A 25,897-nucleotide genomic window follows, 5' to 3' on the forward strand; every position below is an offset into this window, starting at 1 on the left:
TCCAAAAAGTTTGATATAAGAATGTGAAGAAGTATTGTGGAGAATTGAAAAGATCGGATGTAAAAAGGGTATATAAGCATATGACGTGAAAGAAGATATTATAAGAAATAGAGAATGAAGTACGTGGGAGAAGAAATAAAGAAAAGAATAAAAGGAAACCAATCAGAATGTTAGAAACGTGAGAGAAGTATGAGATGAGGGGTAAAACAATAAGATAATAGAAATGAATGTGAAATATACGTGTGAAGTGAGCAGCAAATAACAGATTAATAAGGAAATAATACAAATATTTATATTAAAGAAGTATAGAAGAAGGATTTAAGATATAAAAGGAAAGTATATATTCAGACATTTTTATAAATTGCTGAGTGAAGGTAAGTAAAGTATTGATACATTCAGATTATTATCTGAGATATAAATTTATGAAGTTATACTGAAGGGTGAGGAGTAAAGTAAAGAAGTGGTTCACTAACTTCAAAGTAAGAGCTACACAGTTTCCATCGTCAGTTGAGTAAGCAACATCATCAAGGTGGAAAAGAAGTTTGCGTGCAGTGGGTTGGTGCTCACGAAGATAATAGAGGGAGTTGAAGCTTCCTGTAGGTTGAAGCCTATGAAGTGTGGAAGTTGGAGCTTCCAGTGAGTGGGTGCTCATAAATATAGGGGTTGGAGCCTCTAGTAAGTCATAGCCTACAAAACATTGTAATAAAACAATTTATATAAGAAAGCATTTATTTGTCATGGTTTTCTCCCACATTGGGTTTCCACGTAAATCATTGTGTCATTGTGTTCATGTGCATAACTATTGTTTATTTCAGTTTTTGAAGTTATTGTTTGGATAAAAGTTTTGATTGGCAAAGTTGTTATTGCCATCTGTCGTTTAGAAGATAAACTTTACTTTTCGGAGGCCTAACATAGTTCAGAAAATAATGAAATAAGTTATAATGTAATTGAGTTTAGCCATCGACAATGAAATATTCTCGCTTAAGATTTTTGTCAATAGTTAGTAAAAAATCACAGTTAAACCCAGAAAGACAATTTATTCATGAGGTTTCCATAGACTCGTCAAAATTTATGTCATACTATAAGAGCAACAAAATAATTGAGCTAGTAAATGATTCTCAAACTGAGACTCCAACTAATGTTTTTATTTGAAATGATGGATACAAAGCGTACCCATTTAATTGCATGATGCCCAAGTCTATAAATTTGGTAACTTCTGTTATCTAATATAAATCAGTCCCAAAACAACTTTTGCGGTATAATCTACTCTTATAGTTTATGTTTGATCTAAATGGGCAGTAATGAAAGCCTTAATACTTGCCGTAGGAGATTTCCTCACCAGTCCCAAATCATGAATCCCAAATTATTACTACACTACCTTCTAAATAGAACCAATAGATCATTGCAGACTTGGGGCTATGTCCAAACCAAAGTAACAAGAATTGCAATCGGATCGAAATCGGCAAGGCTGAATCGAATCGTGAATAAGCCATGAATCGGAATCGAATCGCCCAAGAATCGGCAAATTAAAAAAACCCTTGAAATTTAGTGAGCAACTTATTTTATAAACCCTTAATCGCTAATTCGATTCACCGATTCACAAAAAATCGTTTGGCTTGAATTGAATCACCGAATCGCGTGAATTGCATGAATCGTCATGATTCTTGGAACTATGGTCCAAACTACTGCTCACAGGGTTTTCGTCCGCTAACTCTCTAGTAATCACAAAGAATATTTTAAGTGCTAAAGTGAAATATCCCCTTCCAGATATTTTACTAAAAACCCGAGATATAAACTTACAAATTTAGATCCAAACAAAAAACCAACATTTGATATAAATTCCAGAATGTTAGTAGACTTTATAATCAACAGATATGCATACAAGAAAATGCAAAAAGGTTGTGTTTATTTCCTCCGATATTTAGAAGTACATTTTTAAACCAGCAATTAACACAAATAGTTGCCAAATAACGTTACTGTATTATACAACAGCAATACAATACAACGCAACAATCCAAAAATCCAATCTTATAAACAAAAATAACAGTCAGATTGGCAATATAGATAAAACTTGTAAGAAGGCTAGGTTTGCGTCCAACCTCCAAAAGCTTCTTCAAGGGTTTGCGTCCTCAAAGAGATAACCAATAATTGTTTCCAGTTCCTAGATTAATATTTGTTTTAAATATTATAATCTTCATAACTTCCCATGTGGAGTCTATTGTACCTTTATCACTTTTCCCAATGTGATGCACGCTCTTTTAAGCAATGTGGGATAAATAACCTTTTTTATCCTTTAGTCACTTAAGTGAACATAGTACATTTCTTTTATAAATAAAGTGACAAGTTAAATGAACTTTAATAGTCACTTAGTCGGTAAACCATTTAATCATCAGACATTAAAATAACTGATCAAACAAACTCGGATAAGCATGTGCAATAGCTCGTTGGAAAGCCCTCGACGAGACGCTTCCAAACCAACATTGGGATATCAAGAATATTGAGCTCTGTTTACTTACTAAAAATAGTAGGTATTTGAACAACCTACCAAAATTGCTCTGATGGGTCTGAAATTGGAATTGTCTAAGCCAAACCTCGAACTAAACCCCGTAAAGAACCTTTTCGCCCTCGAAACATAGGCGAAGTGAGCCGATAGCACCGAATTATAATGTCCTAGAAAAAGGGGACATTACAAAGCCTCCCTTCTCAAAGATTGCTTGCCCTCAAAGCAATTTGCTCATACCTACAGAAACTAAATGCCAAGATCCCATACTCGCCTTGAGAATGAGATTCTGCTCCTCAGTTGATGTAACCCAACATGCATCTTTCGAAATCCGGAATGGTGAAACAGTACAATAGGAATCGATGTACCAAATAACTGAATGCCAAGATCCCAAGGCTCACCATTAAGTGACACCAATTGCCATGTGTTGTTGCGCTAGAAATCGATGTGCCAAATAATTGAATGCCAGGATCCCAAGGCTCACCATTAAGTGACACCAACTACCATGTGTTGCTGCGCTATGTACCAAAACCCTCAGTCAGAATGAATGCTACACTCCATGAGTGACCCTGCAAGTCTCTACTATCAATTGAACATGGGAGCTTGACAATATACCAATATCCACCCCAAGATGATAGTGACCAAACTCTCCAACAAGCTCCTCGATAAAAAGCAATACATAGGGATGCTCCACCTAGATCCCAAATGAGAACTTGTGCGCTATCTGAGATACCCTTGAGTAGCTCCTGTAATATTTGTACCACTCCTGTAATATTTGTATCGATGACAATGATAGATCTGGCCAATTTGACTCCATCATATCATCCTGGTGAAAACAGAGTAATCCTACTCTTTGGAACTCTAATGTGTCAGAAGGCTAAAACACAGATCATAATCATGTGACTGTGTAACAACACAACATAATCCACCAAATGTAAGACACTATTAACACCTGGATCCCCGATTACCCTATCAACATGATCTTGGGTAAAGGAAAGAGTGGTTGGTGAATCACCAACATCATGAGTGCTAACACTGTCTTCAATATCCCGCTGAATAAAGATTGTAGACACCTCATGTGAAATGTAGGGTAATGTGTGATCTCCCCACTCATCTGCAAATAACTCATTGACCCTTGAAGGCCAAATAGAATCAGTGAATATATTACCAACATACACAAGCAAATCACTGATAGCGGAAATATACCAACAACAAAAATCACTAATCAACAAGTAGGCCATGGCCATCTCATAAGAGCTAGGTGATAAATCTCTAGGTAAGCTGAAAAATCCCTCAGAGCATGCTAAGGATAAATCTGAACTTCCTACCCCACCATAAGTACTCTCGCTTATGTCAAGGTCTTTGTAAAAGAATGGTTCACCATTAATTGAAATCTCGGAATTATCCTCACTTGTTGTATCACTAACCATGTGCTCATGTGAAGATGTACAGCTGCTGTCATAAAAATCAAAATTTCTAGACTCATCAACTTGCTAATCCATAGAATCTTTCTCATCATAGAAGGTCTCCGACGGGGAACACGTGATTGATTTACATTGTTTGCCTTCACATCTACCTGCTTTATGAATTTTTTCAATGATTTGTGTGATTTCTCATGCCCTTGAACCATCGTTATCTTCTTCATAAGTGGCTGCCCCACTTGTTTGATTTTCAGCTTTGTGGATGAATTAATGTGTTAAGCTCAATGAAGGCATAGCTCATCTACCTCACTCTCCTTCTCCCTTCCAAATTTTATTGCTAGATCTCTATCCATTAATAGTTGCAAGTACTCATATTTTATCATTTTTAAAGTTTCAAAAATAGTATGTAAGAGAGGACTTGTGTCACCACATACATTACCATGTCTCTCTTCTATCACAATCTTCCACATGAGATCCTCAACCAATTTGGCAGAATCATCCATCTTTGTCAACACTTGGACAATCTCGTCCTCTTTGACCAAAAGCATATCCAATAAGTCAAGGAGCGATAATGGTTTTTGACCATCTCCTTCGAACACAAGTGGGTTGCTCTCCATAGAATTTTCTGATTTTTCATCACCTAGGGGAACGACATTTGCAGATATGTCCTCCAACTCAATGCGTGCTATTTCATCTATCTTGCCAACATTGCAGTCCATTTGCTCCTCCCCAAAACTTGACATAATTTCCAGCCTAATATCACCATAAAATTTATCCAAGTGAATTTCCATGTCACCAAATAAGATGATGGTATTTTCCATGTCTAAACAAGATGGGAAGTTGCCAACGTAGGCGGTTTGGTCAACTTTTCTGCCTAGGTCATCAATATACTCATCAGGAGGACCAGTGTAAACAGCTCCATAAGTTACTTCTGTCTCCCAATTACCCATTAGTATACTTGTGCCAACATTAGTATTTTGCATATTATCATGCAAAGGTTGCTCTTCTTTTTTGGTACTATTATCAATTTGATTGATATCATCCTCATGCAGATTTCTAAAACCATCCTCTGCAAGGAGATCCCGAACCAAATCATAGCATTTGTTCCTTATCGTATCCGTCTTGTTTTGCAGCTCTAGCTAAAGGTCCACATAATCAATGAAAGGAAAATCTTTTTGACACTTTGGCGGGAATTTGTTATAATCACCGTACAATCTCCTTACTTCAATTTCAATATCGAGTTGGAAGTCTCGTCCCACTTCCTCTACCATGTAGCTTTTCATGTGCCTGAGATGGACCCAATCTTGTTTCATAAGTTCTACCTGTAGGCTTACTTTTGCAAACTGCACCTTGAAGCTGAATACTGACTTTCAGAATGTTATATTACCACCATAATAAATCTACTAATTCAGACCACGGAGTGCTGATTTAAAATTGGGGTATCTTGTCAAACCGATATCATGAAAGCTTTCCTCACACAATTTACTAGTCATACCAGTGATTCCAAAATGATAAGAAGGCTTATCATAAACTTATGAAAACAAACATACATGTATTCATTAAGCTCTAGATGGCATCCTCACTTGAAGTGGACCTATCCATGGATATAACTTCCAAGAAGAAGGTTGCAATTCCATCAGCTAATTCAATAACCAAATCTTCTAGAATATTAACACCGTGTTTTACAAGGTCATAAGAACAACAACTCCCAACTCTCCTTTTTCCAAAGCGTAGGTTGTATAGCAAGTCTGTATATAGGCCCTCTTTACCAAAGTTTTTGATTCTTAGCAATATCAGATTATTCCTTTTAAAATCATCAGGAGTCATATTACCTACTTCCTTGGTAAGAATACAGGCATTCCTTCTATGCCCTTCCTGAAGCCATCGTGCATAAACTAGTCCAATTGAAGCATTATAAATATCTAAGAGAAGCCTTACACATTCACCTTGGTCTAATTTTTTCCTGTTTACTCGAACCTTGCCAATCTGCTAACACAACTCTTTGTGAAGATGGTCCAATGTTGTCCAGAGAAGTCTTAGTCTTGGACCCTTTTTAATAGCTTGCAAACTTATCATATTACTATTCCCAGGATTTTCACGTTCCAAGAACACAGTTCCGTAGCTATCATTTTTCTCAATCACATTCACAGCTGTTGTAAGTTTCCCTTGCACAATGTTCCAAACATCATCTACATTATTTTGGCTCTCTTTGTTTTCAAGCCTGTTGAAGAGGGTATCGTCTGCTGAGGTTTTATCAAAATTTGCAATGTCTTTCTACCTCTTCCAGAAATTTGTTATGATACCACTGTAATAATCTGAACTTGAATTTCTTTTAATCAAACTATTGAATGTAAACTGAGAGGAATTTTGTCAAACAGTTTTTTACCAATTTGGAGAAGTTATGCTATTACTATGCTAAACTCAGCTAGCTCTATTTACTTGTTTTAAATCTAAACCATGTGGTATTATGACGAACAGATATCATGAAATCATAGTTTCTTAGAATTCATGCAATTAGTACTCAGCTTTTGAGGAAATAATGACTACAACACAGTACTCGATTTGGCCAATGAAATAATACTGTGATTAAATTCGAATTGACTCAACCCAGCATTCATTACAATGTGACTATGTGCCTTGTCAACCTACATACAGACCTACTCACGCTGAAAAATCCAAAACAAAGGCAAGGAGGTTTAAGAGATTACAGACCCGAGCAAGGCTTAATATCGTTTGAAGACCCGACCTGCTCCAGTATACACGTAGACAACAACTATGGGTCACATCCAACCTACTATGGCTTCGATTTAGGCTCGACCCGTGAAGTGAGTGTTACATCAGGAGTCGGCTTCACCATGGAGTGTCTATGCGCTGGGATATCTGATGTAAAAACAAATGTCGAGTCTTTCCGTATGCCCTCTGCCATGCTCTCTGCTGGTTATGTTCTTATATCCGACTGTTACTATGGTTTCAGAAGTTGACGTGAGACTCGCCTGGAGTTGTGGTCCCTCCCTACACACTTCAACCTGTGATTTCAAATGATGTCGCAGCCCTCCAATGCTCTTCCACTATTGTTTGCAGGACTCCAAATCCTTCCACAACCCGTGAGATATACACTAGTATTCTGCCCGCGTGTAACCTCTTCCTATCAATCGTTTTCCAACTGCCACAATGGAACTTGGAGATAACTCGTTCACTCCTTATTCTAAACGTTTTTACTTTCAGCCCATAATAAGCCTTCCAAAATGGAGATCAAAAAATGTGTTCACACAAAATGGTATTACAACTGTACATGCCTTCGGATTTATTTCTTCCAAACTCGTAACTCACTCCAAAACACATTACCAGGAATAAACAATGAAACTATTGTCTTGCTTCAGATGTGAATACCTGACGTGTTTACATCTGATCTCCCCTGCTTATACTGTAAAAGACCTTCCAATGTTGCTTTCATAAAACCAATGGCTCGGCTTCCAACTTCATACGCATGCCTTATAAGTTCGACAATAACTTCTAAGTTGTGCACGTAAAGTACTTACTGTGATTCGGAATCCCAATGTCCGTACTTGAACAATCTGAGAATTAATCTGCAAAAACAACAATAATCTGCTCTTGGATATTGTTTCACAAGCTGGCAAGAAGACCACCTCTGATACCTCTGAAATATCCCTTTCCAGATATTTTACTAAAAACCTGAGATATAAACTTACAAATTTAGATTTGAACAGTAAACCAACATTTGATATAAATTCCAGAATGTTAATCGACTTTATAATTAGCAGATATGCATACAAGAAAACGCAAAAAAGCTGTGTTTATTTCCTCCAATATTCAGAAGTACATTTTAAAAACAACAATTAACACAAATAGTTGCTAAATAACGTTATTGTATTAAACAACAGCAATACAATAACACACCACAATCCAGAATATCCAATCTTATAAACAGAAATAACAGCCAGATTGGCAATATAGATAAAGCCTGTAAGAAGGCTAGGTTTGCATCCAACCTCCAAAAGCTTCTTCAAGGGTTTGTGTCCTCGAAGAGATAACCAGTAACTGTTTCCAGCTCCTAAATTAATATTTGTTTTAAATATTATAATCTTCATAACTTCCCATGTGGAGCCTGTTGTACCTTTATTACTTTTCCCAATGTGATGCACGCTCTTTTAAGCAATGTGGGATAAAGAACCTTTTTGTCCTTTAGTCACTTAAGTGAACATAATACCTTCTTAAAAAAAAATAAAGTGACAAGTTAAATGAACTTTAATAGTCACTTAGTCAGTAAACCATTTAATCATCAAGCATTAAAATAACTGATCCAATGAACTCGGATAAGCACGTGCAATAGCTCATTCGAAGGCTCTCAGTGAGACGCTTCCAAACCAACATTGGGATATCAAGAATACTGAGCTCTGTTTACTTACTGAAAATAGTAAGTATCCGAACAACCTACCAAAACTGCTTTGATGGGTCTAAAACTGGAAATGTCTACGCCAAACCTCGAACTGAACCCTATAAAGAACCTTTTCACCATTGAAACATAGGCAAAGTGAGCCGGTAACACCAAATTATAATGTCCCAGAAAAAGGGGACATTACATAGAGATATAAGAATCACAAATAAAGCATAATAGCATAATTGATGTCTTCTAATTGCTCTCAATCCCCTTTATAAAGCCCCACCTTCCAAAATGTAGCAAACTCCTCCATAAATCCTGACTTTTACATGACTTGACTTGAGCATTAATTTTATCATTTATTAGAAATCCTTCCATGAATAATTTGCCTAGTAAAATCATTTATAAGTTAAAAATGGCCCCATGTCTATCACTGGAAAATAAGAATTTAAGGCATTGCCCCATCATGAATAATTAAAATAATATTTGATGGGACTTTAGCTTTTTGGCCTCTTATTTAATTAATTATTGTATACCCTTGTTAATCCCTAGGCTCCATATTGAGGACATTACAAATCTTCCCACCCCGAGATTGCTTGCCCCAAGCAATCACCAAATCAAATTTGATTAGGATCAAATACACCATTTAATTCATGGATACCAAGCAAATCTTGGAGCATCTTCTTCAAATCGCTATTGCTCTAAACTGATGTAAACATGATAAGACCCAAGACTATGAAGCACAATACCATAATCCCAATATAGAAGAGCCTCAAACCAAATCACACAACGAAGAAACCTATAAGTACTATTGTGGGTAAAGAATTGAGCCAATATAGGTACAAAACCACTACTTGAATCCCATACTATAATATGAAACCTATTGTATTGGGTGAAGAAATAATAGCAACTAATTAAGATCAAGCGACTTGTTAAAGTTTGCTAAGTAAATGTTTTTTAATCCATCCAACCAATAAAGTACCTTAACCTTTAACCCTCATAGTCCCATGTAATATCTAAAAAGACTGAATCTTAAATCACTATGTATATCACTTCCCTATCATATGTAAGAGGTGGCAAGTCCATTGGTGAATGAGAGATGTTTCTATTTCTCAACAAAGACAGACTTTTTGTGGCTGGTCCACTATGCATGCAACCAAATATCTTATCAACTCCATCTAGAACTTCACGCTTGATCATCCCAATGTTAGAAATTGAAGTCCACCAAGATAACCAAGAGAAGTGGGGTAGGGGGTGCGGGTGAATTAGTTATGCATTTAAAACAACTCTCAACATCGTTATTAATTGTGAAACATGTAAACAATAGATGCAACAACTATAGAAAGATAACCATGCACAATAACACCAGATATGGGAAAACCCTTGATCAGAGGGAAAACCTTAATAGGAATGATGCCCACAAGCTGATGTACTAATATAAAAGTTCCTTGTGAAAGAATAGATGATGTTAAGAGTCAATGAAATACAATTAGTACATAGAGTCCTTGCTACAAGACTTTGAATCCCTGTTAGCAGATTTTGACCTTGTAAGGTGTTCTGCCAACCCTATTAGGAGTTGAAAGGAGGACAACTGAACTTACTATCCAAATAGCCTCAAAAAATTCGCTAGACAATCTTCCGAATAAGCATATCCAAGATCTCTGAATTGATTAAACAACAACTCCTATGTCAATACAGTTCCTTTGAAGTTCACAATACATCAATCATCATCAATCTCTTCTCTAATCAACATATAGTCGCCTTCAAGTTCGCACAATGATCTTATTGATCAAAAACCACACCATTTACACTTTTCCACAAATAAATGACCTTTCCTTTATACCAAGTCCTAACAACAAGCATTGAGTCGGCCCTAAGGCTTTCCCAATTTACAATAATGATACAGGACATCTTTGAGATATTACAATACACATTACATCACAATTAAACTTTTTCCTTAATGATATCATCAATAGTCAGCTCACATGAAATAATACTTCGAACAATCTTAATAAGTCGGCTCAAACTGCATATTTGATTTCACTATCTCAACCATAGCATCTTCAACATGTCTCTGACCTTTTTCCAAGCTCGCTTAACCAAATTCCATCTCTATCAAAAGATACAACTGATTTACCAACAACAGCTTTCTAGAAATTCTCTTCAGAAAACATAGTATAACTATGTCATGTCTTCATATTTCCTTATGTGCAATTAACTGTTGCATCTTTACACATCACTGAACATATATCTATGAGTGCAAAACATAAGTCATTGACCATTGATCACGCCAAACAAATCTTCCTCTGTAACTTTGGTAATCTGCACATAATAATGCATATGTTGACATCAATGACAAACTCTGTCATGAATGCAACACTTTAACCATTGAATCATGCCTCCAACAATGCTAACATACTCCCCCAAAGGAATACCATCAGCATTCATACTAACACACAACTTGAATGTTCCTAACCCAAGGTTCAAAGTTTGACTGGTGAGATGAAAGAGAATTCTTGATCAAGCTCATAAAAATCAGAATTATACTCATACCTCTTCAAGATGTCTTCGCTGTCCTCTTCTTCCCTTGGAAGAATTAAAGATCTAATATCTGATTCCCTTTGTTCACTTGTGTGATCTAGTTGATTGTGTCGCTCTTTGTCCCTCTGCTCGGCTAGCAAGATTCTTTGCTTGGGTAGCTCTAGGTAACCAATCTTTACTCAACCTTGGGCGATGCTTTATATCAGCTAATCCAAAGTACACAAATCAGACTCATGATGGATTGTATCATTCACATTATAATGTCTCATGCTTGTACATTGTGTATCACCAATTGTAGGTTTCGTATCATCGATTTCATCTTGACCAAGGGCTGCAATATCTTGAGAAAGATGGGTTGCATCACTACTCTTATAAGACTCACAATCACTATGATATCTCTGTGTCAAATCTTCAATGGTCACAAGCACCCTTCCATTGTAAACTTCATGCTGAGTCGTTGTATCTTAGGTGACAAACTTGTTGGACTCCTCTTCATTGCTAAATTCATGTGTCAAGGCTGCAATCTCAGAAGAATGAAGAAAGAAACTCGAACTGTCCAAATCCAGAAATTTGGGCTTCTCTTCCATGCCTTCTTCATAATCATTAACCATCATTCAATGATCATGCAAGTCTTTCCACATTAACAGCTTTTGTTCCCAACCTTGTATGCCAACTTCTAATTTTTCAATGTGTAGCAGTGCTGCCAATATGAGAAGCAATAATAATAGGAGTAGATGCATTAGTAATCATAGTTCAAAATAGCGATGATCTCTCGCAGAATATATCATTTTATCTCGAGAATCTGGAGTCGGCACAAAAACTTAAAGGTTTTAGCGTGAGATTTTGACAAGAAGTTGCTAAAATCATGATGAGAAAACACCAAAATCTCTGCGCTATATTGGAACTTCTCGGCGAGAAATACTTAAGTTCTCAAGGGCTAATTGCCAGTAAAAAGACACGACCATAAAAACAGCAAATCATAATTTCTTTGCAGCATTGAGATTCTTGGGTGGAGGAGAAACTAAGTGTTTGACAGTGATTTAGAGCGATTGCTAGTGGATTAGGAGCGGATTCGAAGCTCTTTTCAAGCAAATCCAAATTCACAAATTTCTTTAAAAAATCATTTGTCTTGCCTTACTTGCATAACTTGCATCTAGCTTAATTAAGACTCTAGAATAGCATTTCTAATGTTCTCTAACACGTTTTAGAGTGTAATGACAAAGATTAACACCATGCTTTTGCAATTTTTCCAAAAAAAGAAAAATCTCAAAATTTCACAACCTAATACATTTTTGTTTTATTCTTTGAAGTTTCAGCTTGTGTTTAAACTTATTTGAAGTTTTAATCTAATATAGTTTGTCCCTAAATATGTTTATTAAATTTCTAAATGTGTGGGTTGATTTTATATTAAATGGCAAATATGGATTCCGATACAATTGGGTCACTTACAGCATTTGGCAGTGGCCCTATAGATGCATGTCCATCTGGATTCATAGGCACGCGCCCTTAAAGGGGCTAGAGCTTTGCATGGAAATATGGCTTTTAAGGAACAGAGTATAATAGTGTGATATGCATAAAATGTGAAAAACAAATTCGTGGAGGCATATCTCATTTGAAGTACCACCTTGCCGGTATACAAAAGCGTGACAAAAGGATTTGTGGTAAAACTACAGAGGAAACAAAAGAGAGATGATTGCTTTTCTCAGTGCCCAAGAAGAGAAGAAGTTGAAAAGGGAAAGGACATTAAAGCATCCATTTCCAAATCGCAAGGTATGTTTTCTTTTTAAGAATTATTTATTATTTTCTAATCACCACTATTTGTTTGATTGTGCTAAAACAATTATGATGATTCATAATGAAATTATGTGGGTTGTGACCATGTATCCCAGTCAACCTTGATGAAGAAGAAGCACTTGAGGAGATAGTGGGCTCTCAAAGGTATAGTAATTTTCTTAAGGGGAAAGGATGTAATACCCTCCCAATCAGCCAAGCATTTTCTTTGTGATCATTTTTTGGATAATATGTATGTGGGTGTGTACAAGTGACTTTAGTCTCACGAAGTGGTCCTTCCTGTAATTGGATGATAGGGTGAAAACCCTAATTAGGGTTTGTAATAGGTAAATCTTGGCCCTTCATTCTAATTGAGAAACTATAAAACCCAGGTCTCTCATTTGTAAAGGGTTAGATTCAGATTCATTGAAGAGGAGATTAAGATTGGATTAGACTAGGATAAGAGAGTTGATGAAATTGTTGCCATAATGCTATCAAAGTAATTGATAATATTGTTGTCAATCAGGATTGTGCCTATAGCAAGATGCAGAATCTAGCCATCCTGTTGAAACATGGAAACTCTCTCGGGTGGTGGGTTGTCCTAAAACGAGAGATGAATCTTCGGAAGCTAGGCCGATTCCTAAATAATGATCACCTAAATTTAAATTATACGCGAGATACAAGATGAGAAGTGAATGGCAAATAATGAATACTAACCTAAATGAGGTGATACACCAATGGCTTTGAATGTAACTTTAATTAAATCAACACGAATTATGAAAGACACAATTGATTCACAATACGCAGACAAACATGCAACTACAAAAGTGTTTCTATGCAAGGATCAGGATCTTTTGCTTTGAAAGGAAAACCTAGGTTTTACAATTTTTTGCAAAAAGAACAATGGATACAAACAAAGACCTGTAATCACACGTATCAAGATTCAAATCTGCAATAAGAAATATAACTTAAATGAAGGCAAACACAACATGAAAGTAAATAATCCACAATATTGCACAAGAATCAATGAGAAGGAACCGCTGAATCTATATAACTAATGCTGAAGAAACCTCTGCTACAAATATGCTCTTACAATCAACTCAAAATCTGCAATGCGCAAAAATCTGAATACAAAAGATCCCTCCTAATGAGGTGAATGTACAATATATAGAGCTCATAACCCTAATTCGGATCCCAAGATCATGCCTAGAAAAATTAAATCAAAAATGATAGAAACTATGAAGAAGTCTTTGAAAACTATCGTCAACCACCTACCCAACTGATAGATAACTAGAAAACTGTCTCTAGCTCCTCAAAATTATGCATAAAAACCTTAACTCGGATGTCTCAAGTAACCCAAAAATAGAGCATGTAAAACTCCTCATAATTATGCAAAGTATGCATAAAACATACTCTCATCATGAACTACATGCAAAACTGGCCTTTACTGCTCCATAAATCACCAAAAATAGCACTGAAGTGCTCAATCACCGCATGAGAAACTCGAACTGTCCTTAGCCTCCAAAAATAGCTCCATACTTAACTCTATTGCTGCATATAATGTTCAGTTAACTCAAATAGTTCATCTTTGCATGAAGGAGTTAACTGAATGTCACTTTGGAGTTCAAAAATAGCCATTGAAAACTCTCCTTGCATTTAGCATTTAAAATCATTAACTCCTCTTAATTGCCTTTATTTAATTAATAAAATAAAAGGCTTTATAATTATAGCCATTTGATATATTAATTTTACAATCATAAACTTCTTTTTCTTATATTTATTAATATTAATGTGTTTAACATTATATTTGTTAATTTTAAACACATTAGTATTAATAAATATAAGAAAGGGAATATATAAAATATATTTTATAAGTTTTGTATGTATTAAATGATTAATAATCATAATTCATTTAATATATATAAGACTTAAATAAAATATCTTTTTAAGAGTTTCAAAAAGAATAATCAAGGCTTTTTATGTTATGGACCCGAAATCTTATTAAATATAGCAAAGGGCCATTATAACCAAAGGCAAAAAGAAAGGTGAAATTGCTTTGTTTAGTTCATTTGATGTTTCACGCATAGGAAGCAGAAGAATGGGGTTTTTTAAAACCCTAGCCGCCATGGATATTTTCTCTTGTGATTTCTTGCTTTGTTGTGAATCTTTGGACGTTATTTCTTTCGCTATGAACTATATGTTGTGAGATGCCATTATGGTTTTCAGTTCTAGTTCAGATGCCATATTTGAACTTTGTGTGAGTTTCACCTACGGATTTCTTTCTGGGCGTGGATGTTGGACGCCATGCTTTGGTGTGGACTGCTTCCATCTGTTTAATCATGGGCCATTCCATGCTAGCGTGTTTGATTTTTTTGGCATAAGCTCACGGGTTGCTACTTATGGATGTAAGCCATGGATACCTCTTTCTTCAGCTGCGGATTTCATTAGGCTATGAGCTTCTTCTAGTTCTAGATGATGAACTCCATTTATATGATTGTGAGTTACTATGGGTTAGATGATCTCTTGTTCATTAGCACATGTAAATGAAGATTTTATTTGTAAGCTACATGATTTTTGTTTAGAATCTATTGATTGTTCTTCAAAATCTTGAAAGGTCATTCTCTACAAGCCTTTACATTTGTCTATATCAGCTGAACTGAAATTTCCCTCTACAGTTTTGCTGCTAATCTGTTTTTTTATAGTTTCGGCCTATCGTCCATTCCACAGGAGTGTCATCCAACCACAAATTGTTTTTATGTTGGTTGGAAGATTTTCATCAATGCTGAAACTATCCCAAATATCACCACCATTTTCTATTCCGAAATCTGCTGTAAAATGTGGGTTGAAGGTATTTGACGATGAACAATCCAAATCAGTAGCTATATCATTCAAATAATTCTGCAAGTTTCCCATTTTGCACAATCCACTATGGTATGGCAAATTATTTGATGAAATGTTTTCTAGAAAATTCATGGATGCCATTTGAATATCCTCTCTATTATATTGTAACCCTTGCCTTTCAATTCCCGCTCTTGGCCCAAGGCAATAGTATTCCAATAACTCAGAACATACAAGAATTGCCTTCTTCACCAAATGTGTTGGAAATCTCATCCATACAGACCTTGCATTAGGAAAACTAGAGTGTCTTAGGCAATCGCCATACAACATGCAAGAAACATCTTTTTGGCTAATAGTGTCCATTTGATGTTATGAGCACAAACCATGTTACCAAGGTCTAATAAGATAATTTTATTTTCAGATTGCTGCTGTTGTAAGTATTTGCTGTTGAAATCATGAGTTTTGGTTGTGCTTTGACTGTTTTACTTCTGAATATTATGTTGAAAATAGTCTTGTTGCTCCTATGAAATCTGCAACTTATTTCTCTGAATTTTGCTTTATTCATATGCATGCTTATGCTCTGTATATCTGACTTTTTAATGACAACAAACAATTTTCTATTTGTGTTATAGCTTACATTACACTTATCCCTGACTGCATACTTGTAAAGATTTAATTCCTTCAGCTCGTAGACTAAGAATTCCATATGCCCTCCATGATTTGACAGAAAGGTTTCATACCTATAACACATGTACGTCCCTTTAACAATCTCTTCGTGTCTTCAACCCTCTGCTATGGTTCAACTAGAAAGTCCCATACTTGTAATTTACATATGCCCCCTCATCAATCTCCCCATGTCTTTAGTCTTTGCCTCTACATGATTTCACCAAAAGGTTTCACGCTTGTAATTTATGCATGTCTCTTCAATAGCCTCCTCAGTCCTTCAATCTTGGCCTCTACATGATTCAATCAAAAGGCTTCATGCGTGTAATTTATGCAAGATCCTTCAACAACCTCAAACTTCATACTTGTATTTGCACATGAAACAAACTCATTAGCATAAACATGTTTTACTTTCAGATTTCTCTCTTGCCTTCCTGTCTTTTAATTTAGTTATCTGGAGAACCATGTTGTAGGAACAACAGTGTAGAGATAACTGGAACGATTTCCATTGCTCAATGCATATGAACTGACCCTCCTCTTCTTTCATTTTTCTTTTTTTTTGCAGGGCTATTCTCAAACGGAGATGCGGGCTCAATCCTTCAACATCCAGAACAACAAATCTTCTATTCAGGCAGTGGAGGCCTTTCCCTTTATCTTGTCAGTACTTTTTGGTTTATATAGTGTGTTTATTCAAATATTATGTTAGGAGCTGAGAATGCTTGTGTGATATCTGCATGCATTGTATTAAGTACTGTTTATAAAAAATTGAACACTTTGTACCTTATCAAAACAGTTTTGAATACTTCAATAAAAATGTACTGTTTTGGTACTTGTATTTTGAATAAAAGTGATCAATTTTCTTGTTTATTGATTTCTGTACTTTACTTTCTATATCCATTTCATTCTGTAATATGTATGCTCAGCAACAGAAAACACTTATTTTAGTATAAAGGCAAGCATAACATAGCAATTTAAGAGGTATGTTAAATTGGTAACAAATATATTGTTGGTCTTCCCGGTGGATTACTTAATGTTGATTTGAGGTATTGCATGGTTTATTCAATTCCTTCCTTAGATTATTTCATTTCATGTAATATAGAAGTGGAAGCAAACGAATGAAAGATATTGTTGAATGGTGATTGATGGTAGTGCTACTGTCCATACCTTTTGTTACTTGCTGATTTTAAATAATAATGCAAAGTTACATCTCGGCCTAAATTGCAAGTGTAATTTCTATTGGAGATGCTCATTTAGATTGCGCCTTCAAAGCATATTTGGATGAACATTGACAATGTGAAAATCATTCTTGCATCCAGAGAAGATAGCACTCTCCCATGCCTAGTTGATTTAGCAAAGCAAGGATTGGTTAAAGGTTTACCCCTTCATCAACACTATCTTACATTCTTAAATAAAATTCCTAAACCCTTTCTCTATTACAGTTTATTTGATTGGAAGAAGTTAAAATCAAATTGGTATCCAATGAATGGATAGCATTTCATCGCCTCTACTGACCTACAACCTCTTATTTATTTCAAATGCAGGCTTATGTAAGTGCTGCGATCTGCATTTAACAAAGTCTTTAGCCCTTCTAAACAATTCTGAAAATAAAATAGAGCAATCTTGACCTTTGGAGTGGGATTCGGCCTCCAACTCGGTCAGTTGTACCCTTTAAAGAACTCTATTAACCTATGAGGGTTAGGAAATAGGCTAATCCTCTAAAAGATGACACTCGCAAAAAGGGGACATTACACACATATAATCTACATGTGTAAGAACTTTAATCTCGAAGTGAGTAAAATTTGACCTTAAACTTCCACCTCTACCTCCTTTTATATAGTTTTTTTGTGGCTTTCATAGTCATTCAAATTGGAGATCCCGTTGTAAAAACCAACATATCACATAATAAAACTGAGAGAAAGTCCACAATTAAGAAGGAAATTTGAGGTTGTCTCATTTGATCATACAAGTCATCTACATTGTTTAGCATATGAACATCTTTATTCAAGATAGAATCTGAAATTTGTATCTTGGAATAACAAATCTTCGACTTTGTATGTTGTAGTGGAACAAAACTCACATCAACAAGACCAACTAGCACCTATAGTAGCAAGAAATGGAAAAATCATCATTTGTTTCCAAAAAAAGGGGATGTCTCAAATTAGCCATTAACATTATCCTTAAATTTGACGTCTAATATTACCAGTTGGTGAACGTAGCTCATATGCAAATTAGTGGGAGTGGCACTTCTATTGTTACTTTGAAAGACCAGCAACCATATAAGCATTTCTCCAATTTTAATGACTATGAAAGCCACAAAAAGCCATATAAAAGGAGGTAGAGGTGGAAGTTTAAGGTCAAATTTTACTCACTTCAAGATTAAAGTTCTTAAACATGTAGATTATGTGTGTGTAATGTCCCTTTTTTGCGAGTGTCATCTTTTAGAGGATTAGCCTATTTCCTAACCCTCATAGGCTAATGGAGTTCTTTAGAGGGTCCAACTGACACAGTCGGAGGCTAAATCCCACTCCAGAGGTCAAGGATGCTCAAGATTGCTCTATTTTATTTTCAGAATTGTTTAGAAGGGCTAAAGACTTTGTTGAATGCAGATCACAGAACTTACATAAGCCTGAGTTTGAAATAAATAAGAGGCTGTACGTCGGTAGAGGCAATGAAAGCTGAAAGAAGGGAGGCATTTGGGGTTTTTGGTGGCTTGTCTTCACTTGCTGGGTGTTTTCCATCCACTTCCCAGCCTTGGTATTACACCTTGTAGCAGGCATGCCCAATTTGATGGTGTTGAATGTGATCAGAGATCAGCATCTAGGTTCCTTTGTTTTGAATTAAATAATTGTTGGACAAATGTTTGATGAAATAACTATGAAGGTTTAATTGCTATTTCTATTTATTGTGTTCTATGCAACATGTTTGACAAAATGACATTCCTGTATGAGTGTCTTTTCAAAATGTTTTGACATTGTAACGACAGCAGCTGAATGTTTAATTCATGCCAAGTGTTTGTCATAATACAAAAACAGAGTGAATGATCAATTTCAGTCATTTACATGTTTGTCAAAGGTCTGAAACAACTAGTATATCATTCCTGTAACAACCTTGGATTGTTAGAAGCATTCAATAACTACATTTGCAGCCTACAAACTCAAGGAAGACAATCAGAAGATTCATAACAGCAGTTTCAAACATTGCATGCTAACCTTTTGACAAAATGTCAAAAAGTTAAAATTGGGTTTCAGAAGTTAGAACCAGCAGGGTTCTTACAATGTGGCTAATGGAAAAATAGAATTATCTTTTATACCAACCCAGGAAATCTAATGAGCACGAAAAGAGTTCACCTTTTATCCCCATACCATCATACTCTCCTGTTTAGGATTTTATGCACAATCCTGCACTGCTTACCTTTTGATTTACAATGTGAACGTCCTAACCATTTGACCTCCTATTTATGTTCTGCTTAAGCAATTCTGAAACAGGTTGCTCTTCTCAATCCAAGCACGAATTAGTTCAATTAATTGACAGATAGTCAGAAACACATGAAAATATTCCGACAGGGAGCAGCTTAAGGATAGAGTGTGTAACAAAGAGCACATGAACAGGGAAATTAATAGAGGAATTAAGGAAATAAATGAAACCATCATCAAAGCTGTGGGAAAGATGACAGGAGCTTTGAAGAAGGCAATGTAGCAGAAGTATGAAGCCATTTGCATCACATGGGTGAAGCTACAGTGATGTAAACTAACAAAGTAGGAAATGTTTTGAAGTTAAAGATCAGAGCATATTGATACTGAATATATCTTTTGTATCTATTAACAGCTACATCTTAATGAGGAAAATGAATACTCAGAAATGAACATTTGGGAGCTAATTTCCAGTTACTTTTACTGTTTATCAAGTTTTTATATAAAAGAAAATTCAGGAAAACTAAGACTTTTGACAATTGATAATGTAGCTCTAAGGAGTCACGAATTTTGAAATATGCAATGACATTATTGCTTTGTAGTTTTCATATATAATATAGATAAATTTTACCTAATTAAAGAAGCAATTCTTCTAGCTCTTTATTATAAAATTTCAAATGTCGTTTTTCAATTGTTAGGGAGTCTTTTGCCATACAGATTTTTACACTTCCAACTGGCTGTTTCTTCCACCTGTAGTCACACCATGACATTGAGAAGTGCTGAATGTTTCAGACTTAAAGCAACTTCCCACTTAGGCTGGCATCTGGATATTAACACTACATAGCTATCTAGCAAGGAAAAGAGAAACAATATAAAAAAAGGAAGCCGGAGATAGTATGACTATGATCCATGTCCTTCCCAAAGGAATATAAGCACAATTATAGCTCTTAATCCAATAGCCAAAAGCAGAATTTTCAGACTGAGAGGCAAGAGATTTAACACTGCAAAAATGCATTACCAGATCAAATTATCCAAATCAAACTTCAGGCGACAAGGACAAGATCTAACAACACCTTGATTAAATCAAACAGATACCCAGCTGCAAATGACTTCAAAAGTTAAACGTGTCATTGAATTACACAACGAAAAAGTTATACTATTAAGGAGATATAAAATTCTCAAGGAAAAAAGACATTTTTTATGGACAAACAAACAATAGAATCCTACATCAAGGCAGTGTTTAAAAGAGTGGGCCCCGTGCATATGTCCTAGTCGAAAATAATAAAGAAGAAACCCTAATTAAAGGAGTGAAAAATCCTAAGAAAATCCTTGTCAGAATGTAGTCTTAAAACTCGTTACTTGGCAAACTTAATTTTGACTTGGATTCAGCAACTTTATTTTATGCAAGCTACCACCTCTTTTTTTCTCTTTTCTTTTATGAGGGGAGCAAAGGGTTGGCAAAAGAGTATGCTGTAAAAACCCATTTATGGTCACAAGGCATGGTCTCTTGGTCATATATGTAGTTAAAATTAAAGAACTGGCCTTCTGATTCAATTTTCACTTTTTTCTTTATAATGTATTTCTTTCACAGAAAATCTGACAGCAAGAGAAAGGTAGAGCATTTTCTACAATAGAATCAAAAAATTTAAAACATAATTGCTTAAAACTGGTCTAAATTAAATGAAAGCAATTAATAATAGTATGATATCTTCATACTGTAGAATCGTAATTTACTTAAAATTCATAAAATGTTAAAAAGCTTGACTATTACACTCATAATGAAGCCAGAGGCATCGGGTCTCGTAGCCAATAAAAATTTAAAAAGCTCAATTAAAGAAATAAGTACAGAATATACAGTACCTGTACTTTTCTATTCTCTATTTTTTCAATCAATGTAATCCAGGTGCTATCGTCAATAGGAATATGACTTGGCAATCCAGTCTGATTCAAGTACTCCCATTCAATTTTCAAGAAACTGTAAACATGTAATAGAATAAAGTTGAATGATATATACAAAACATTTCTTTTCGAAATTTCCTAACATTATGAGTGAATCTTCTACAAATATATTAATGTTTATTCTTGTAGGGCGCATAATATCTTTAATAATTTGGCACACACAACATCATTTTGAAAATGCTCTTAAGATATATTGTCACGTCAGGTTAACATAATAATAATACAGTTTGAAAATATGACATGGAATCACCAAACATGCAGATTTAAAGGTTTTTAATTTGTCATCAGCACATCACATCTTTAAAAAAGGACATGAGCAGCAAAAATCTATGAAATAAAAATAAGGAAGTCCATGTGGATAGTGGAAGTTAAAAAAAAAGCTAATAACAAGAATCTTACAAACTTTATCTTAGAAGGTACATAAAGCCATTCTCTTCAAGTTTAATCTCTTAAATATTAAAACTTGTATGGATTAAGATTAATTAATATAAATGTATATTAATAAGATGTATTAATTAATTTTATTAATATTGATTAAAAGATTAGTTATAAGATCAATTAATTGATTAATAAGATGCATTAACTAATGTTTTCTGAAATATGAGTTGATTTATTTAATTCAATGAGATATTTAAATGTAATTGATTGATAATGCATGGTCATATGTCAAGAATATATACATAGTATTGATGTGATATATATTACATAAACATATGTGCATATAGAATACAACCTATAACATATAAGAAATAGTTATAACAATAAGATTTGTATAAAACTTATGTGAATATATATATATTTGGAAATGTAAAGGAATTAGAGTGTTTATATCTATTCTCTTATAGTCTCATTAATAGTCCTTGGAGTTGATAGATGGAGTTGTGTAGGGAAAGGTGGACTAAATCTAGAAAATGTATTTGTGTCAAGCATCCCACAAAAATTAAATCCACACTCTCCTTAGGGTTGAGTTTAGGAGAGAAGTAAGGAATATACTTAAACATGTTCATAGCTAAATGTATTATGAACTTGGATGTTTATTTGGGACCCTTACATCTAATATATATTTGTGATATAAAGATAATAATATTTATTAAGTCAATTCTTTAATCACTCGTTAACACAACCAAGCAGATAGGGAGCTTTCTCAGGGGAAGGAAAAATTTGATCACATTGAGGAAAAGATAACGAGCTTTGATCATGATGAAGCCTCAAGTAGACTGTTTCTGTACTCCAATGACAATAATTCTACCATCTGACTAGGAGTTGTTGGTTAGGAGAGGAATAAATAATTATGACTTAAGTATGTATTATAAGTCAATTGGTGTTTATGATTATGGAAATGATAGAGCTTTACGATTCTCATAGTATGAAATAAATGTAGTCTAAACCTTAATTAAGAATTTTAGAAAAAATTAAGAGCCTATTAGGGGTCATTACATCCTTGCAAAGAACAAAATCATGTCGAAAAAAATTCCATTCTATTCTTCAAGCCATCCGGTGTCATTTATTCATCAGTCAACCTTTTGCGAACCATGCTTCAATTATGTTAAGGACTCCTTGAATGTTTGTCAATCATCTTTCTCAATTGAGTTAATTCCTCATTTGATTTCTCAAACTGTTCCTAGTGATCCCTCTATTATACCACCGTGATAAATCATATGCCTAATTATCTCTTAGTACTCCACCATCCATTAGTGCCCGCCTAGGAATCTCCATCAAAGCCTGAGTGTGGGAAGGTCTCATTCTAGCAAATATCCATATCTTCTCATGCTTGATCTGCACACTATATCCTGCAAAGGAATATTAAAGTTATTCTATACATCCAAATCAAATCTTCAACAAACCCATATGCAAAACCATGAACATTCTTCACCGACATTTCAATGTCTTGGACAACTTTCCTCATTCTTTCAATGTTATTTACTGATTCTTTTTGAAGAGTTGTAGGGGGAACAAATGCTTGATCTTCTTGTCTAACATGATCCGTCAAATATTGCAAATACCCATACAAATCTTTGTTCTCACTTTTCAATCTTTTGTATTTCTCCTCCATCTTCTTTATATGTTCTTTCGTTGCCTCAATGGAATCATCAAATTCCTCCATTACCTGTGCCTCGATTGCACACCCTAAGTCAATTGTTGTCACACACATTCTTCTCAAGTAATCTTATCCTTGGCCTTGTCAACCCTTGGCATTGCTACATGTAAAGTCCCTGGTGACCTTAGAGAATTTCTTTGCCTTGCCTTTCTTCTCTGGTTTATGATTTGGCTCAAAAATTCTCACAATTCAAGCGCAGGATCAATCTCTTCCTGAAGATCCTTTTGCATAATTTCCTTCAACCAATCTCGAGCGACTAAAGGTTGATTATATGCTTGTAATCTACTCACACTCTAGCATTGTCTCTTTGTAGCATTCCTCCCTTTGGATGGGAATCTTTGGCTCTACTAAGTCTTCAAGTAACATTGTCTCAAGGGATTCTTGAAACTAGACATTTATTTCTACAAGGTCCTTTCTCTTCATTCCTCAGCTAAATAACTTCCTAGAAAGCAATGATAATTTTTCTATCATGCATTGTTACAATTATTTGGTCTTGCCATTATCTTCCTTTGCTAGTTCCAATCCTTTCTCCTATAAAAACATCAGATTCTTGTACATTTGAGGAACTAGTGGATGATGATTGTGTTATCTTTGATGTTTGTCTTATGTGTTCAGGCCTTTTAGTTGGTTGATCAAGCCTTTTCTTTGGTTGATTATCCTAGACGATGCTTTTCCATGTTCTTCCTTTTATGATGGATCTTCTACTACTCCAACTTCTAATGATTGCCCAAATTCATTATCTAGAACCTTTGGATCTCCAATCAAGTTGAAAAGTTAAGGGAACATTCTTTGTCTTCAATTTTTTGACCTAATGTTCAATCCACCACCTTGGGTCTGCTAGTAGAGGTCTTGCAGCTAGATTTTGTGCTCCTGCAATAGGGAATGATCCTCAGAGTTTGAGCCATAGAGCAGGGCAAAACCCAATGGGACCCGCACATTGAGTCTGTTCTAACTTAGTTGGACATGGCAAGGTTATGGGATTTATATCTTTATTTGTTTGTAGGCTTCCAAGAGTAAGCCTAATTCTACAGGGGGTTGGATGTGGTGCCTACCTATAATTTGCCTTTTCAATTCATATTGCCAAACTCTTTTAGGCCATTTCCATGTATGCATTAGTTATAACTTATTTCTGTAATACTTAAGGATATAGATGTATGGAACCACATTATGATTTGATTTATATATCATTACCCATTGGTTAGTTTTAAAAAACTATGTGCTTTCACTTGATGATTATGGTTATTTTCATGATGATGATCTATATTATGATGTTATGTATATTTATTATTATTAAATGAATTTAATAGTTACTAATCGCATACTTGCATTTGTATGGATAACGTGTTTATTTTACATTTCTTTTTGATGTGCTTGACATGGTTGAGGTACGAAGTCGTAGTCACCTACTTGTGCGAGCTACTCAATGTACCAATCTTTGCCATTGTTTAATATATTTATTTATTTATTTATTGAAACAAATTCCTTGCCCATGTAGGATTAGCGCCCTTGGGTGCATATTAGACAAGGTGGGGGATTTTTTTTCACCTTAAAGAAAACTTTATGGCCTAGGTGAAAAACTACTCATGGGTCGCTATGGAGAATGGGAGGTGGATCTTTGAATGTTGAGGAAATTCCTTGCTCTTCGGGACCCACGCCCTTGGGTGCCAATTGGACATAGTTGAGGAATTTTATTTCAGGGAAAATCCTTGGGTATAGAGAATTAGCTCCAGAGCACTCTTTGGACTTGGTGGCAGATTTTTTTCACTTTGAGGAAGTTCTTGACCTCGTAGGATTAGTGCTCTTGGCCATTCTTAGAGGTTGGTGAAGGAAATTTCATATATTTGGTCATTTTTGCATTCCTCCATATTCCTTTGATCAAGACTTCACCATTTTGATCGTTCTTTTCTTTCTCCAACTTATGCACATAGGGGTCATGGAATTCGCTTTTGGTGTTTATTGGGACGGGATCAAAGATTTTCCCCATACTTAGGTCAAATTTCAACATTTTTCATGCCCTTTCTCTTTTGGAAGATTCTCAAGGATACTCTCAAACTTGGTGAATTTTGGGTCAAATTCCTTATTTGTTCATTTTCGAATTCAGAACTAGGTACTTATTTGTTTTTTTCTTTTGTTAATGCTCATTTTGGGTCAACTTCCTAATTTGTTCATGATTCTACCCAAGAAAAGAGAAAGAATGAAGAAAATCAAAGAAAACTACTAGAGAGTGAAAAACAAGAACAATGCCTTGTGTGGATAATTGCAGTACAAATCTAATCTAGTTAGGCAAGAAGAACAAGC

The 25,897-nt window shown here is 35.0% G+C and overlaps 1 protein-coding gene across 1 annotated transcript in view; it reads right to left on the minus strand.

Annotated features, from left to right (window-relative positions):
* The window catches only part of LOC149551491 (ubiquitin-like-specific protease 1D), a 180,226-nt gene that overhangs the window by 9,914 nt on the left and 144,415 nt on the right, over nt 1-25,897 (minus strand). The window contains exon 11 of the mRNA XM_089786986.1: nt 21,403-21,517. Coding sequence (XP_089643112.1) covers nt 21,403-21,517 — 115 coding nt within the window. The remainder of the gene's footprint in view (nt 1-21,402; nt 21,518-25,897) is intronic.

The sequence above is a fragment of the Cupressus sempervirens genome, chromosome 6 (genome assembly GCF_028749045.1).
Source record: "Cupressus sempervirens isolate cs-2001-9-10 chromosome 6, ASM2874904v1, whole genome shotgun sequence".
NCBI lineage: Eukaryota > Viridiplantae > Streptophyta > Pinopsida > Cupressales > Cupressaceae > Cupressus > Cupressus sempervirens.